This window comes from Solea solea, chromosome 17, assembly GCF_958295425.1.
Source record: "Solea solea chromosome 17, fSolSol10.1, whole genome shotgun sequence".
NCBI classification, from domain to species: Eukaryota; Metazoa; Chordata; class Actinopteri; order Pleuronectiformes; family Soleidae; genus Solea; species Solea solea.
In genome coordinates this window covers 13420066-13436214 of record NC_081150.1, presented here as the reverse complement: position 1 = coordinate 13436214, position 16149 = coordinate 13420066, and the positions used below count along the sequence as shown (strand labels likewise).

Below are 16149 nucleotides of genomic sequence, written 5' to 3'. Positions count from 1 at the left end.
GATGCTGGGTGGTGATCTGCTTTCTCCAGCCAGTGTTAATAATGTATCACACACACACTTGGCAAGTCTCTCATTATTCCTATGGTTTCAACAGATGCTATAGATTTGAGCCAGTATTTTATTATGAGTATTATGTGGAGCAATGATGTGAACTCTCGAACTGAATGAGCCGTGGCTCTGATCCTCCCAGTGTCTTACGCAAGTCTTCGCGTTTTCCACTGGGCTAATGATGGCCTTGCATAATGGGGGGAACACATAAAAGGGAAGCTTGTTTCTTTTATCAGCTGGGAGCCAGGATGGACAGATGAATGCAGAAAAATGTGTGTGTGTGTGAAAGCGCTTTCTCTCACTGTCGGGACAGAAATGATACCCATGGAAACTTCAAGGGTTTTTTTGTGTGTCTGTATTATTCTACTACTTCTGTTTCTTCTTCATAGTACTACAAAGTAGTATCACAGATATTCTCTATTGTCCTCTTAAAGTACGCCTTAAAATAATTAATGTATAAATTCTACTGTTTACCACATTCATTCTCAACACCTTTATTTACTCCTTTTTCATGGATTTTCTGCTGTTTTTAATTGCACCAGAATTCCTTTAACTTCTGCTGTTCAAATATATGACACAAAACTCCAGTTATCAGTTGCCATTGTGCATTTTTCCCCTGTTTATGTTACAATAAGCTCAATGATTTACTCCTCTCCGGTCCCAACAGGAAATCCAGAGCCAGCTAACCAACTGGAAAGGCCCCGATCTGATAGGCTACGGAGAATTGGTCCTTGAAGGAACGTTTCGTCTTCAGCGAGCCAAGAATGAGAGAACTCTCTTCCTGTTCGACAAGCTCCTGCTCATCACCAAGAAGCGAGAAGAATCCTACACATACAAGGCTCACATCCTGGTCAGCCATGTTGTACAAAGCACTCACTGAAACAAACTTCTGTAACAGTATTTTTTTTAACATGAAGTGTGTCTGTTTGTTGCAGTGCTGTAACCTGATGCTCGTGGAGGTTATTCCAAAAGAACCGCTGAGTTTCAGTGTGTTCCACTACAAGAATCCCAAACTGCAGCATACAGTCCAGGTACAGCAGCGTGAAAGCACACATGATAACATAAGTGAAACAATTTGTGAACTTGTTTTCTACAGTAGCGTTGTGCAAGAGTGTACACAGTGAGTGTGACGGTTGTTTGCAGGTGTTTGATTATTTTGTAGAGAGCCCTGGCTCACCTCACTGAGTTGCTCAGACATGTCAAGTGTTTAGGGGCCTGTGGTGGCCATTGTTGTTGCTTAACCACTGTGGGCAATTTCTGAAAAAGGAAAAAAAAGTGATAATGCGTATGATGTAAGAAAAGCCGTGATCCAAAATTTCAAGGGCTTACCCCAAACCTTTTCAGCTGCCTCTCGAAGCGCTTATCTGAAATTATCTTATCCCTGTGATGTTGACGCTCTGCCCTCAGGCCAAATCACAACAAGACAAGCGCATGTGGATCTTGCACCTCAAGAGACTCATACTTGAAAACCACCCGGCCAAAATCCCTGCTAAGGTGAGTGTATCCTCCCTTCTGACAGCTCGCTCTCCTCTCTCGTCACTGATGGCTTAAACAGACTTTGAGTGGGATGTGTTGAAATCCGTTGCTCCCTTTTTGTCCATTTTGTCCACCCTTAGTGCAACTTTGCTTTCATGTTGTCTGATTTCTGTCACTCGTCGTTCACGTTTGTTCAAACACAAGCCTACTTCTGTCTTTTCATCTGCCTGTAGACGTGTGCACGTGGAAATCTAGCATTTCTCTGCAATGGTTAAGGCTGAGAAAGTTCATACAAGTGTCAACACTTGAGTGAAATCTTTTCATTCTGTGTTGTGGTGCCACCTAGTGTCCGAGACTGTATGTTTATTCATAATCTTACCTTTTGACTAAAATCTGTTTTTATTCCAACATTCTAGGCCAAGCAAGCCATTTTGGAAATGGATGCAATGCGTAAGTACATATCTTATCTTACATATTGAAATCATATTCTACATTTATGTGTATATTAATTGTGTATTCAATTGTAAAATCTCATATTTTCTCATTTGATTTCTCTAGATCATCCTGGGTTTCATTACAGCCCCAATAGCGACAAGAAGGACTCCCCTCAAACCAAGGATGGTCCAACTCCACGAAGAGGACGCAGGAAAGGTGAGATATGTTGATTTCACTCCATTTAAGGAGTAAGCTATGTTGCATGGACATCTCAAGAATTCACTGTAAATGTATTTGTCTCCCCAGAACCTCTGTCCAAATTACTGAAAAACGCCAAGCAGAATGCTGCTAACACAGACGGTGAAAAGGTGAGTGATGATGAGATGAGATGAGATGAGATGATAGGAGGAGCACGAGTACAAACACTAAACACAAAAACTGTCCTTCCCTGCAGCGAACAAGCTTGGGTGCCACCCTCCTCTCTCCAGTGTCCCAGCTGGCTCTGGGCACAATCGGCCGCAGCCGCAGCCTCATCAACCAATCACAAGAATCCCTGGACCCCGGGGATCACTATGACCACAGTGATCGAGAGGAAGGAGAGGAGCAACATCAGCAGGATGCCGACGATGAGGATGACAGTGGCCTGGTGAGTTTAAAAATGTACATTCCTGTGCCTTCAAGCGCTCTGTCCCTTCAAAACGTGTTGCTAATGCTGAAACTCTGCAATCAGGGAGGTGGAAAGAGGCTGCGAGTCCCAGGCAAGAGCAGCAGGAAGAGGCTGAATCCACAGGCGTCTGTTGATAGTATAGAACAGTGGAAGGCCTTCAATATGAGCACCTCAGACTTACAGGTATTGATTAAAAATAGTATTTCTCACCCACATGTTAAACACATAAATATGGACGTAGTCCTGGTTGCAAGAACAAACTCCCTTGATTTGATCCGTGCCATTTCTGTTTTGAACCTTGCTGGAGAAGACCTGAAACTAGCCATTGACACCATTAACTCTTTAGGAAATTATTAACTGGCATCATAAATCAAGTGAGAATTTAAACAGTTCTTTTCGCAACCAGCGAAGTTGGCTCACTGCTACTTCTGTCCTTCACCTTTCAAACTTCAACTTTACAGCCAATTCTTGCATACGGTCTGTGTTTATTCAATACATTTCTCCTGTCATCCTTTCAGAGAGCAAGAGAATCCCTGGTGAGGGATGGTAGTCACCACCCGCCACTTCGCAGGACACCTCGTGTGACCGAGGAACCTCCCGACTCTCCTATTCCCTCTGTGATTGTCACAGAAAGTGACAGTTCCGTGAGGAACATCTGGGCAGACCATCGGGCTCGCAGGGCCATGTTCCCCACCCGCCAGAGAACCATGCAGCCTGATGACGAGGACGAGGACATCTACCAGATGTTTGTTCCCACAGAGCCTGGCGGGCCAGAACCAGAGGTGACCGCGGAGCGATCTGAGGCCACCTCGTCGCCCAGGACGGCACGTCCCTGCAGCTGGCATGTTGAGCAGGTGCCTGCTGTGCAAGTTGATCCGCCACCTAGTGGGAGCAGAGTCCTGCGGCGGGCGAGCAGTGCAGGTGAGAAGGCCACAGAAGCTCGACAGAGTCCCGAAGACGAGGTCGGTCACAGCAACCTGGATGTGATCCACACAGAGTCATCCAGCAATGACATATCTGGATCTTCCTCAGCTGAGCAGCTGACAATAGACGATATTGAAAATGTATACGACAACATCAGCTATGAGGACCTTAAGAGCATGGGCCTCATCAGGAGAGACCAAGAGGAAAGCCAAGCAGGGAAAGAGACAAACACAGAGGTGTCACAGAGCCAGGCACCAAGGGTACCAAGTGAGGTTTCAGGGGTCTCAGCACATGGAATTGAACCAGACAGTTCATCTGAGAGCATTCAGTCTTCCACACAGGAGGGGAGGCAGTTTGGGACATGTGAGCTCAAGATAGTAGAGGAGAACATCTACGACACAATCTGTTTCAGGGAACCACCATCAGCAGAGGTTAAAGGAGTGAATGAAGGAAATAAAGTCCAACAAGAGAGGAACAGTCTGTTGGCCTCTGAGCAAGACCTAACTGAAAGTCTTGGAGGGTTTGTATCTGAAGAGAGCCTCCATTTTGGGGAGAATGAAGGACCAGACACCTCCCACCCTATTCCATGTTCCTCTGAGCCTGATTATTCGTCCTCGTCTGCCTCGGAAATTTTCTCCCAGCATTCACAGAAAGGGGATAAAATGTCAGAGCAGGTCGATGAGATCTGGAACGACTTGGAGAACTACATTAAGAACAATGAAAAGAAAGCTGATCGACTTCCTGCTGCCTTTCCCGTTGGTGCCGCCGAGTCCTCCACCAAGTGTTCGTCAGACAGAAACAGCCCTAAAAAGACCCCCTCTGTTATTACCTCCCAAGCAGCCAGTCCTCCAGCCAGGAGTCCCCCAGCACATCAGCCTAAAGCCCCACCCATCACATCCTCACCTTCATTCACCATTCCGGTCATCAACCTCCCTGATCATCTAAGTGAAGGCTCCACTGAGGAAGAAATCCACAGCCCCACTCCCATTTCACACCCCATTCCCGTGACCCCAGAGCCACCTCCCGGCACTGTGAAGAGCATCCGTAACAGACTGGCTCGCCTCAGCAGCGGCAGCTTCCGCCTAGAGGACGATGACCTGGTGGAGCTTCCTCAACGAAGCGCTCCTCAGATGGAGAATCCCATCAAGGACATTCATGGTTTGTTTCCAGGTGAGCTGGCGGGTCTGGACTCCCCACTGGCCTCCTCCTCTCTCCTGCTCGGTGAGTCTGTGGACTTCCCCATGGAGCTGATGGACAAGACAAAGAGCAGGGTGTTCCTGATGGCACGGCAGTACAGCCAGAAGATCAAGAAGGCCAACCAGCTGCTGCGCATGAGGAGCATGGACCCTGGAGACTCTTGTAGTCGGGCCAGAATGGAGAAGAAGCAGAAAGACCTGGCAGCAATTTTAGAGGAGAAGAAACAAGGGGGTGCAGCTATAGGTAACTTAAACCACTTAAAAACAAGATTTTCTCACACTATTTTCATTATTTTTCACATAAGAGATATGTTTTTGTGTGGATTTTGCATGTTTTCCCCATGTGTGCGTTTGGTGTTCATACTTGCTGTTTTAAAGTGGCCAAACAAAACAAATGTGCGTTTATTCCTGCATTTTTGAAAATATCAGCTTTACACATTCTGTGTTCTTTTTTTTTTCCAGGTGCAAGAATAGCAGAGTACTCCCAGCTCTATGACCAGATAATGTTTAAAGATCCTCCTAGTCCTGCTGGTCACGCCTCTGCCACCGCTCACCACGCCCATCCGGGGCTGTCGTCCTCACCGTCCATGCCTGAGACCTCACTGGAGGCAGACTGGCTCCACTCCACATACAGCAACGGAGAGCTGGCCAGCTTTGTCTCCTCGGTCAACAACGTAGGGGAGGCTCGAGCGTCTTCCACCCCGCAGCGCAAACTAACCTCTTCCTGCTCCATCCCCTCTCTGAAGAGTTTCCCCTCCACTCCAACCACCCCACCCTCTCAGAGGTGGAGTTCATGCATGTCGGCACCCAGTGAGAAAGAGGAGCATGTGTACAGTTCCATTAAGAGACATACGTCCTTCAACGCCTCGTCGTTACCCGCCTCAAAGCCTTCCCCGTCCGGTCACTGTCAGTCGCTCAGCTCCCTGGGAGGCCAGCAGCAGGAGAACAACAACCAGTCCGGACTCCAGTGTAACAGACCCACTGTGGATCGATCCACAGATGGATTTCGCGCACCTAGTCTGGGTCGGGCTGGCCGGCAGAGTAGCCTCCCAGAGCGCTCCACCCTGGGACAGTCGGAACTTACCTTACATGATGGTCAACAGGTGGTCGTCTTGAATCGGGCGTCTGCGTTGAACATACTCAACGCCACCCAGAACTACCTGGCTAACTTCAGGGACAATGGGGAAGACGATGACGACTATGTGGAGATCCGATCGGAGGACGAGAGCGAACAGGAGCACGACAGGTTGGGGCAGAGAAATGGCAGCTCAGCTGTTCTCCCCAGTCAAAGCCAGGGTATCGTCCAATCCCAGAGTCTGCCGTGCACCCCGGTGCGCTCGTGCGACCCACTTAGGTCCCTCGACCGCGAGCAACTGGAGAAATACCTGTGGAGCGAACCGCAGCAGAGCCAACCCAAAATCGTCCAGTCTCTGCGGGACAAGTTTCATTGTCTGAGCTCCAGTAGTTTTGCCTGAAGCAACGCGGCATCTTAAGCCAAATCTATATATTAAATAAAATACAGCGTATAGAAGCAAAAGGGGGCACTGCTGCTTTGCATTGTACGCATATGACAATGTAGTCCACAAACAGATTCAGAACAGCACATGTAGATCAGACTTTCTTTGGTTTTGTCCCCGTTCACAACAGCTTTAGTGAATAGATAGGTTACTTTTAATGTGACGTCAAAGCATGCATGTAAGCGGTCTTAGCACTTGCAGGTTCAAACTGTACATATTTCAAAGAGTAGTGATCTAGTGTGGGTAGGTTGGTCACAACAAAAGAACTGACTGGATGGGTTTTAATATTCAGAGGACATTTTAGAGCGCTGTAGAGGTAACCGTTGTACAGATGAAGTATTTGAGGATATCTGTTTGATCTGTTTTCCAATCAAAACAGACTTTCAAACTGAAAAGTACAAACATCAAAGGTCAGCTGATCTCTGCCAGATGTTGTCACGTGTACCTGACCACTTGCGAGGTTCGTCTTTCTAAATTTCTCTTAGGTTTAATTTAACTGCGTTTCGAGTATGAGTGTAGCCTGTACAAGAGAGGTAAAAAAAAATCAAAGTGGAGGCTAGTGTTTAATTTTTAATTTGTGCTAACACTTTCAAAGGGTTCTGAATAAGCAGCTTTACAAAATAAATTTAAAATGCAGTCACATTTGCTACTCAGGCTAGTTTGTCACTTTTAACAGCGCGTCTTTTTTTGTTTTGTTTTTTAGCAATAACTGTAACAAATAAATGATGCAAATGTAAAGAAATCATGTCGGCTATTACAAGATCCCATAGGTTAAGAATGACTAGCCTTAGATCAGTAAGTATTTGAGCTTATTTCACTCTATCTGCCACTTTTGTCATCAATAGGGTGTCATGCTTTAATATCAAGAGATCTATTAAAACATAGGATTTCATATTTATTTTCAATCTGCGAGGAAGTGAGAGACACTTTTAATCGTCATGTAGAGAGTGAAATGTGCATCTCAACAAGTGGTTGATGTTTTGTTTGTTTGTTTGTTTTTGAAACCATACCATTTTAAACCTTTGTTTTAAAGAGGGACCACAAAGGAGAGGATCGAGGAGAGTTTGTTAAAAAAAAATACAACAGTACTGTATTTGGTATATTTTTTTAAACTCAAATGGACAGTCAACTCTTTGTTTACGTTATGGGGCACTCCCATCTGTCACACTACTGATATTGCATCCACACTCACAGAAAAGAAAGTTTTCACTTCCACCTGGTTCATACGACACGATCATTCTCTCTGCACTCGAGGTTCATCCATTCATCCACATCATGTAAACGGGATTTCTCTAGAAAGGTCACTAAATGTATCTTACGTTATTTGGTTGATATCCCAATGTTGTTATTAACGCCCTTTATCACTCTTACTTAAAGCCACAGACTGGTTGTAAATTAAAAAATATATTTATTATTAAAAGATGGTTTTATTATCATTTTAAAGGGCACTCACAAAATTTGAAATCAGATACTGTGAATATTTTTTAAGAAATGGCATTCAAGTTTTCTATCACGCACTGCTTACTTTCAAGTTCCAAATCATGAAAACACGTGAAAAGTTGAAAAGCACAATATCATGGCCTACTGTTCACATCAGGAATTGTGCGTCAAACACAAGTTAGGTATATGAAGTATGTTTGTTTTTTTTTGTGTACATTTTTTTAATCCTCTGTTTCACTGGTGGGGATTGTTGGTCTTCATTGACTCTTTTTTGCACTTTTCTGTCTTTTTTTATGTTTTATTTGTAAACACTTTGTAAAGATGTACATTTTAGGAAAGTTATTCTTGTATGCCATAGGTATGCTTTACAATGCTTTAATGTTTAAGTTAAATGTACTGTATTTTTTTAACTGCCTAGTTGTCATTGCTCAACAAAACAGTGTATTGGAGATAATAAATTCAAATTAAACAGATCTGCGCGTTTTCTCATTCGTCTGCACAAACTCTACACTCAAGGCTGAAAATATGACACATGATTTATTTTATAATAATCATTACTTTTTTTTAAATAGTTTTACCTGAGAGCAAGCTTAGTAGTCAATAAACAATTAATTATTCTAGTGTTTCACAAAGATAACTATCTGGAGAAGGTAGTTTATTCTTTTGTAGAATATTGTATATATGAATTACTATCTCATGCTCTTGAGGTTTCATTACAATTTGGCTGGTTTTAAACCCAAGATTTGCAAATTCCCCACTTGACTCTTTCACTCAGAAAATGAAACTGGTTTCCACTCAATGGCCAGTCAGCTTTTCTTTTAATTTTACACTAAGCAGTAGTAAATATAGGTAAAAGAATAGAAACCAGTAGATTAGATGTAGCTGTGTAGACCAGGGTCCCTAATCTGCTCTTCGTCTTTATAGAAACACAGAATACATTTGGCCTTTGATAATCCAACAAAGGACCTTGGTATTTTTGACGTGACCCCTTCTCTGTTCTAAATATAGAACAAGTATGGAGCTCTCTGAGCCTCTGTATATTTAAAACAATCCAGGTTTGACTTTACAATGATTATTATCTTATCTTTTTAATTATATAAATAATACATTGTGATTCCAAGGAGTTTTCTTTCCCAAATAACTATTGTCTTCAGCTCTGCAGCAGGGGGCGCTCTGACACACGACCTATAGATAACAAATCCACCCACAAACAAAGAAGTGAGCAGCGGGAGGATGGCGCAGTAGAATGCTGGGAAATGTAGTTCATAAGAATAACGTGACAATATTCATTTTCTTATAAAATTAAGGGCCTGGACTGTGTGAGACTTGATTGTAAACACATGGTTGACATCTAGTTCTTAGTTAAAACCAACCACGATTAGTTATTCGGTTATTTTTTTTATTAACTTTCTTCTCGAAGCTTCTGTCTAATACCGGTTTACCCATAGTACACCGCGCCACTTCCTTTCTTCTCGTTTGTGTGGTGGTCCAAAATGTCGCTGCTAGAGGGTCCGTTAAACGTGTTCGGCCAGAGAACGAGCGGCGAATCCGTTCGCACTCAAAATGGTACGTTGTCGCAATGCTTTTTTTGATATTTCAGACAAACCTTGCGTTTACTCTGTGCGTGTCTTACGCGCTACAGAAAATGGATTAATTTGGTGCCGTGAACACACGTGTGGCTAATGCTAAAGTTAGCGCAAACCTCGGACAAAGTTGACTCGGCTTCGTTTCTTTGTTTGTTATTTAAAGAATAGACAATGAGCTCTTTAACACTAGAAGCATGTATTATACTTGGTTAACCCTATTTCAGTACCTTTCATTCGCATCACCATGAATGAACGGCTATGCTAATGGGGAAGAATAAACACTGTCATGGTCTGAAGGTGTGGCTAGCTGACTGTGCACCACTCTAAATATATTGACAGAACATACTGTAGCTATTGATTAAGCCATGCATGTTTTAAGAAGTTCCTATTAAATTGTCCTGAAATGTCCAGCTGTATATCATTCTCATTTTCCACTCAGTCATGGCCGCATCATCCATCGCTAACATCGTCAAGAGCTCCCTCGGACCCGTTGGCCTCGACAAGATGCTGGTTGACGACATCGGGGTCAGTATAAAATGAGTGCCTTCATCCTTTAAATCACATATTTAAATTAAGTTAAGATAAATGATGGCACAATATTAAGTATTATCGTCATAAAAAGCTCTTACAATAAATAAATCGGGGTGAATTTCTTGTGTCGTGAAAGCATTCATATTTAATTTGAGAGACTAGAAAATCCTGTAAAAAAAACAACCTACCACCACAACAGTCCTTGAGATTTATTTATTTTTAATGTACCACACGGGGAACTGCATCTTTCCTCATGACTTATTATCCATCCATCTTCTGCCCCTTCTCATGTGGAGGGGGGGGGGGCGCAGGTGCCAATACCAGCTAACATGGGGCGAAAGGCAGGTCGCCAGTCTATCACAGGGCCACATGGAGACAAACAACCATTCACACCTACGTTCAATTTAGAGTGTCCAATTTGCCAAAATCTACATCTTTTGTTTTGTTGTTTGGACTGGGGGAGGATAAATCCATGCATACACACAGGGAGATAATGACTTGACTAGGGACAGATTTTTTTTCAGTCATTGCAATATTATCCCAAATTGCAATTATGTTGGTCAGGATAATCGTGATGTGAAATGTTTACATCCAAAGCCGTATATAGTAGCAACAGCTTATGACCAGTGGACTTCTTTGACAGGATGTGACCATCACCAACGATGGAGCAACCATCCTGAAGCTGCTGGAGGTGGAGCACCCAGCTGCTAAGGTCCTGTGTGAACTGGCTGACCTGCAGGACAAGGAGGTCGGAGATGGGACCACGTCTGTGGTGAGTGAGGACAACAGCTGCATCCTCTGAGCTAAAAAATAACCTGTTACTTTATGCAGTATATATTCATATTAATTATATATATTTTTTTTTATTATTTTTCTGTTTGCAGTGGTTTAATTTCATGTTTGCATGTTTAAAATTAAATTATAACTAAATATGTTTGAGGAATTTGTGTCCTTGTATAATCATCCATCCTGAGTGATCCAGTCACAAGTTTATGGCACAGATTTGAGGCTGAAGACATCAATGTCTTCTATATGCCTCTTCAAAACTACTATGAGTGGTGGTTTGCACACATTTATCTCTCAGTCACTATACATAGAGATGCATAGTGATTACACACTCACACTCATTGCAGACTCATCTGTACAGTCAGATTTAGTTTGAAATATTTTTATTCTAGTGAACTGAATTGATGCCTGTATTTGCGTACTGCCTTTTAGATGTAATATCATGTGATCACAGGATATGCATCCACGTTAATGCCTAGTGGGACGAAACATACGGAGCGCTGTTCACTTGTAAGCTGATCTCTGAGGATGTTTGTTAATACCAAGTTTGAAAGGGGCCATTAACCCATTATTTATGTCCAGTATGTAGTTTGCGAAAAACAAATGTGTAGTCGTGTTGTGTCCTGTTTTAGTACCGTACATCTGCCTCTTACTACGGGTGTGTGGCTATGCTAACAGGACAGATGAAATGCCCCTCAGTGTCTGAAGGGGTTGTGCAGCCTCACTTCTGCCACTCCTAATGAAACGATGGTACAATGTAAAGTCACTGTGGGACTTGTAAGTGGATGCACAGTTGATTGTTTTCTCACATAAAGTTGCCATGTCACATTCCTGTAGGTGATTCTCGCTGCAGAGTTGCTAAAGAGTGCAGATGAGCTGGTAAAGCAGAAGATTCACCCCACGTCAGTCATCAGTGGATATCGTCTGGCTTGCAAGTAAGATGCTGACATTGAGATGCACTCTTTAACTGTCCCAAATTTATTTTTCATTCTAAGTTGTTTCATTGAGTTTTATTGACATGCAAACTTTCCCTCCCAATCTTTCAGGGAGGCAGTGCGCTACATTAATGAGAACCTTACTATTGGAACAGATGACCTTGGCAGAGAGTGTCTAATCAATGCAGCCAAGACCTCCATGTCTTCTAAAATCATTGGAGTGTATCCTTTGTTCTGTATTAGGCACCTGAAAACATTTGTTGCATGTTGGTAAAGGAAATAATCTTACCCTCTGTATCTACCTTGACTTCTGGGCCATAAGTGATGCAGACTTCTTTGCTGACATGGTGGTGGATGCTACCCTGGCTGTGAAGTTTGTGGACAGTAAAGGAGTTGCCAAATACCCCATCAACTCTGTCAACGTGCTGAAAGCCCATGGCCGCAGCCAAATGGAGAGCTTCCTGGTTAATGGATATGCAGTGAATTGCACTGTTGGCTCACAAGGTGTCTGTTGCATGTTTTTCATTGTAAATTGTGGCTTGCTTTTCTTATCATCATTATCATTGCACTTAAATGTCTATAAGTGATTCATCTCCCATCCAAGTTTGCTGCTATTTCCTTTCGATGGTGTATGCGGTGAATCGGTGGGAAACATTACTCTGGTTAGAAAGGAATAATAGTCACAGTAGTCATGTACTGTGGCTCTTCCTTTCTGGCCTGACAGTTGATTATTAACTTGAAATTAGGCCAGTTTTGTTTAAGCACATTTTGTGATGTTTTTCCACCAACATTGTGCTGTTTTGTGTTGGTAAGTTTCATTTTACTTGCTCTTTGGTTATATCCCATTTTGAAAAAATGCGTTGTTCCATCCCAAAGGTATGACAAAGCGGGTTAGTAACGCCAAGATCGCTTGCCTGGACTTCAGCCTGCAGAAGACCAAAATGAAGATGGGAGTCCAAGTCCTTATCAATGACCCAGAGAAGCTGGACCAGATCAGACAAAGGTTGGTAATAAATATATATAATATAAATAATAAATCTTCCCATTTAAATTTGCTGTGATACTGACTCCATAGTATACAGTGATACGCGTGGGATAAAACATACTCGGCCACAAGTCAAGACAACAGCTTCTCCGTGAGCTGTTGACACATTTGTGGACTGGACACCATCATTTGTTTAATGTCTTCAAGTGTACATCATTTATATTTGCCCAACTGAATTGTAAAAGCTAGAAAGCCAGAACGTTTGTTTGATGTGACTGAAGTGATATTTTGTTGCTTCAGGGAATCTGATATCACGAAGGAGAGGATCCAGAAGATTTTGGCTGCAGGTGCCAATGTCATCCTGACCACCGGTGGCATTGACGACATGTGTCTGAAGTACTTTGTCGACGTAGGAGCAATGGCAGTGAGGAGGGTCCTGAAGAGGGACCTCAAACGCATCGCAAAGGCTACAGGAGGTAAGTGAGCATACTAATGCTTGACATTTGATGTGGTATTACATCTCTGCATGTTCTCTCAATTGTTGAGTCTGATATTCAGTGCTCGGACTCGGCAACAGTTACTGACATCAGCTGTGTGTTTTCACTGTCAGCTACCCTCTGCCCGTCTCTGACCAACCTGGAGGGAGAAGAGACATTTGAGGCCACTATGCTCGGCCAGGCTGAGGAAGTGGTTCAGGAGCGAATCTGTGATGATGAGCTCATCCTTGTCAAGAAGTGAGAACTGTGGTCATTTTAGTCTGTTATACTTTTGTAACAATGGGTTTTAACCCACTTTTTAAAAAGTCCTTCCAGTGTTTTGTTTCACAAATTAACTGCTGTTCTGTTTTCTCCTGAATTCTCTCAGTACCAAAGCACGCTCATCAGCCTCTATTATTCTGCGAGGAGCCAACGACTTCATGTGCGACGAGATGGAGCGTTCACTGCACGATGCTCTCTGTGTAGTCAAGAGGGTTCTGGAGTCCAAGTCTGTAGTACCAGGGGGTGGCGCTGTTGAGGCAGCTCTGTCCATCTACCTGGAGAACTATGCTACTAGCATGGTGAGTTTGCTTAGTCACACGTGTGTCAGATTTGAAAACCAGTAAATCCTAAAGATGAAACTCAATCCATCACTTTTTTGTTTCTTCAGGGTTCCCGAGAGCAGTTGGCCATTGCTGAGTTTGCGCGGTCTCTCCTCGTCATCCCCAAGACGCTGGCTGTGAACGCAGCTCAGGACTCCACCGACTTGGTGGCCAAGCTTCGCGCCTTCCACAATGAGGCTCAGGTCAATCCTGAACGCAAGAATCTTAAGTGGTGAGTGTTTTGCATAATTCTACCTAATACACTGTTCTGGGGATTTGAATCTTGAATCCTTTTTTTCAGTTTCATTTGAAGGCTCATTTGTGCTTTCGTTGGCCCAACCGTTTTATTTTGTTATACCTTTAGGCATAGCTAAAATATATATTTTTTTGAGTTCTATGTAACAGTTAAGTTAGTCTTGTGCTACATTATTTAGTACATCTTATGTACCTCTGTCCCATTCACTGTGGAAAATGTCACACTGCCTGAATGTTGATTTTGGAAGATTTACTTAATCATATTGTCTCAGTCCTGTTAAATACTGTGCAAGACTCTTAAAGGGGACATATTACGCAAAATCAACTTTTTAACCATTTTAATACTTATATTTGGGACTCTGGAGGCCCTACCAGTCACCAAAGTGTGGAAAAAGAATACTCCGTCATGTTTTCGTGGTTCCCCTTAGTGTAAGTATAGGCGATAAAACACTCGATGTTGAATTCCCTGCGCTTATGACGTCATAATGCGCATTTCACCGCGAATGTTACCGCCCCACCAGTAAGTTTACTTCGAGAGCTCCACCTTAGCTCCACCTTGTCCCTGCGAGAGTGCAGGCGAGGGAGGAAGAGCGGTATTATGTCAACGCGGAGGGACAAGTGTGCTGTTGGTGGCTGCATAGTGGAGCACAGTGTTTTACACAAACTTCCACAGAGGATTTTATATATGAAGCTAATGTGCCGGATAAAGTCAGCAAACGTGTGTTCGTGTGTTCGCACTAGACTGCGGCCAGCGGTCGCCGTATTTAGTCAGGGGACGTATTTCACCGACGTACAAACACACACACGTTGTTAAGAAAAGGTCACATAGATCTCATAACTGACCATTCTGACACGTCCTAATTAAAAATATTTCTTCAGTACGTCCTCCATGACCGGAGCACAGACTCAGTCTGATACAATCACATATACAGCGGCCGCTCGCCACTGGCGATCAGCGGTGCTGCACTCTCTGTGCAGAGGTGCTGCACTCTCTGTGAAAATCAGCTGATCGCCACCGCTGATCGCCAGCGGCGAGCCGCCTAAACGGCCGCTGTATGCGACTGATCGCCAGCTCCGGTGCAGACCGGTGACTATGCTCCGGAGACCTCGCCACCGCGGCACCGCTGATCGCCACCGCGGCACCGCTGATCGCCAGCGGCGAGCCGCCTAAACGGCCGCTGTATGCGGCCGTTTAGGCGATCAGCGGTGCCGCGGTGGCGATCAGCGGTGCCGCGGTGACGAGGTCTCCGGAGCATAGTCACCGGTCTGATACAGTAACATACAGCGCCAGCTTATGCAGCTCGCCGCGCGCCGCTGGCGATCAGTGGTGCTGTTCCTAAGTGTTTTTAACTGATTAACAGTTCGGCACTGTTCGGCTCGATCCTTATGTAGGACGTCTCTTCCTGTGACGGCACTCTGGCTGTTTTCTGCGCACGCTGCCATGTTGATATTGTCGGAGAACTAGTGGAGGGAGGGGGAGACGAATAGAGCTGTAAAGCGCTGTAACGAGGACAAATCAGAAACCCCCTGGAAGAAGTGGGTGTGTGTTTGCCTGTGTCTCATTTGCATGTAAAGGGACCATGCACGAAAACCGAGCGTTCTGAAAGGGGCGGGCTTAGCAGGGTTATTGAACTGCTATGATGCTTCATCCTTATGGTATTTTGACCAAGGCATGTCACTGACATGTTCATTAGGACACCAGGGAACTATTTTAATGGGGGAAATAGGGTATAATATGTCCACTTTAAAATAATCAAATATCTTGGCCTTAACATATTTGCTGTCTCTTGTGTGAAACTAAAAATAGAGGCACAATTTAGACACATATTTGACTCCTCATTGTGTTCCAGGATTGGTCTGGACCTTGTGAACGGCAAGCCCAGAGACAACCGTCAGGCTGGTGTCTATGAGCCAACCATGGTCAAGACGAAGAGTCTCAAGTTTGCCACCGAGGCCGCCATCACCATCCTCCGTATTGATGACCTCATCAAACTGTTCCCAGAGCCGAAGGAGGGCGGGCAGTCGTACAGAGATGCTGTGCAATCAGGAAGCCTGGAGGGTTGAGGGCTTCCTATTTGTTCCTGATTAGTTTCAACGTCTGTATTTATGCATAAGGAGCTCTTCATGGCTGTCGCTCTAGTGTAGACTCTGCACTTAGCCTGTTTACTTTTCTCCCACTCCCTTGGGCACCATGTCTCCCAAGGAACTGTCAAGTGATATGTTTTTTTTTGGACACTTAATAAAAAGCTTCAATGGTTGTAAATGACCACTGATTTGTTAATTCAAAATG

The 16149-nt window shown here is 44.0% G+C and overlaps 2 protein-coding genes and 1 non-coding gene across 6 annotated transcripts in view; all 3 read left to right on the top strand.

Moving 5' to 3' along the window:
* Window positions 1-8176, top strand: part of LOC131443668 (pleckstrin homology domain-containing family G member 1) — a 62380-nt gene extending 54204 nt beyond the window's left edge. For 3 of the 4 annotated variants that reach the window (XM_058613495.1, XM_058613499.1, XM_058613496.1), the window contains exons 8-17: window positions 716-898; window positions 984-1079; window positions 1456-1542; window positions 1941-1974; window positions 2083-2175; window positions 2266-2327; window positions 2414-2605; window positions 2690-2809; window positions 3145-4990; window positions 5209-8176. In XM_058613495.1, the coding sequence (XP_058469478.1) occupies window positions 716-898; window positions 984-1079; window positions 1456-1542; window positions 1941-1974; window positions 2083-2175; window positions 2266-2327; window positions 2414-2605; window positions 2690-2809; window positions 3145-4990; window positions 5209-6221 (3726 nt within the window). In that variant the 3' untranslated portion in view covers window positions 6222-8176. The remainder of the gene's footprint in view (window positions 1-715; window positions 899-983; window positions 1080-1455; window positions 1543-1940; window positions 1975-2082; window positions 2176-2265; window positions 2328-2413; window positions 2606-2689; window positions 2810-3144; window positions 4991-5208) is intronic. The other variant, XM_058613497.1, reaches the window with a different exon arrangement.
* A 943-nt stretch (window positions 8177-9119) lies between these two features.
* On the top strand, window positions 9120-16147 carry tcp1 (t-complex 1). Its single transcript, XM_058612525.1, has 12 exons — window positions 9120-9269; window positions 9729-9814; window positions 10464-10592; window positions 11444-11541; window positions 11653-11763; window positions 11864-12045; window positions 12418-12544; window positions 12827-13002; window positions 13137-13260; window positions 13391-13583; window positions 13673-13836; window positions 15710-16147. Exons 1-12 carry the CDS (start codon window positions 9197-9199, stop codon window positions 15921-15923), a joined length of 1677 nt encoding a protein of 558 aa, XP_058468508.1. The 5' UTR covers window positions 9120-9196; the 3' UTR covers window positions 15924-16147.
* On the top strand, window positions 9501-9639 carry LOC131444230 (small nucleolar RNA SNORA29). The gene has a single exon (XR_009233702.1). It is a non-coding gene; the product is annotated as a small nucleolar RNA SNORA29 (small nucleolar RNA).
* Window positions 16148-16149: the final 2 nt, after the last annotated feature.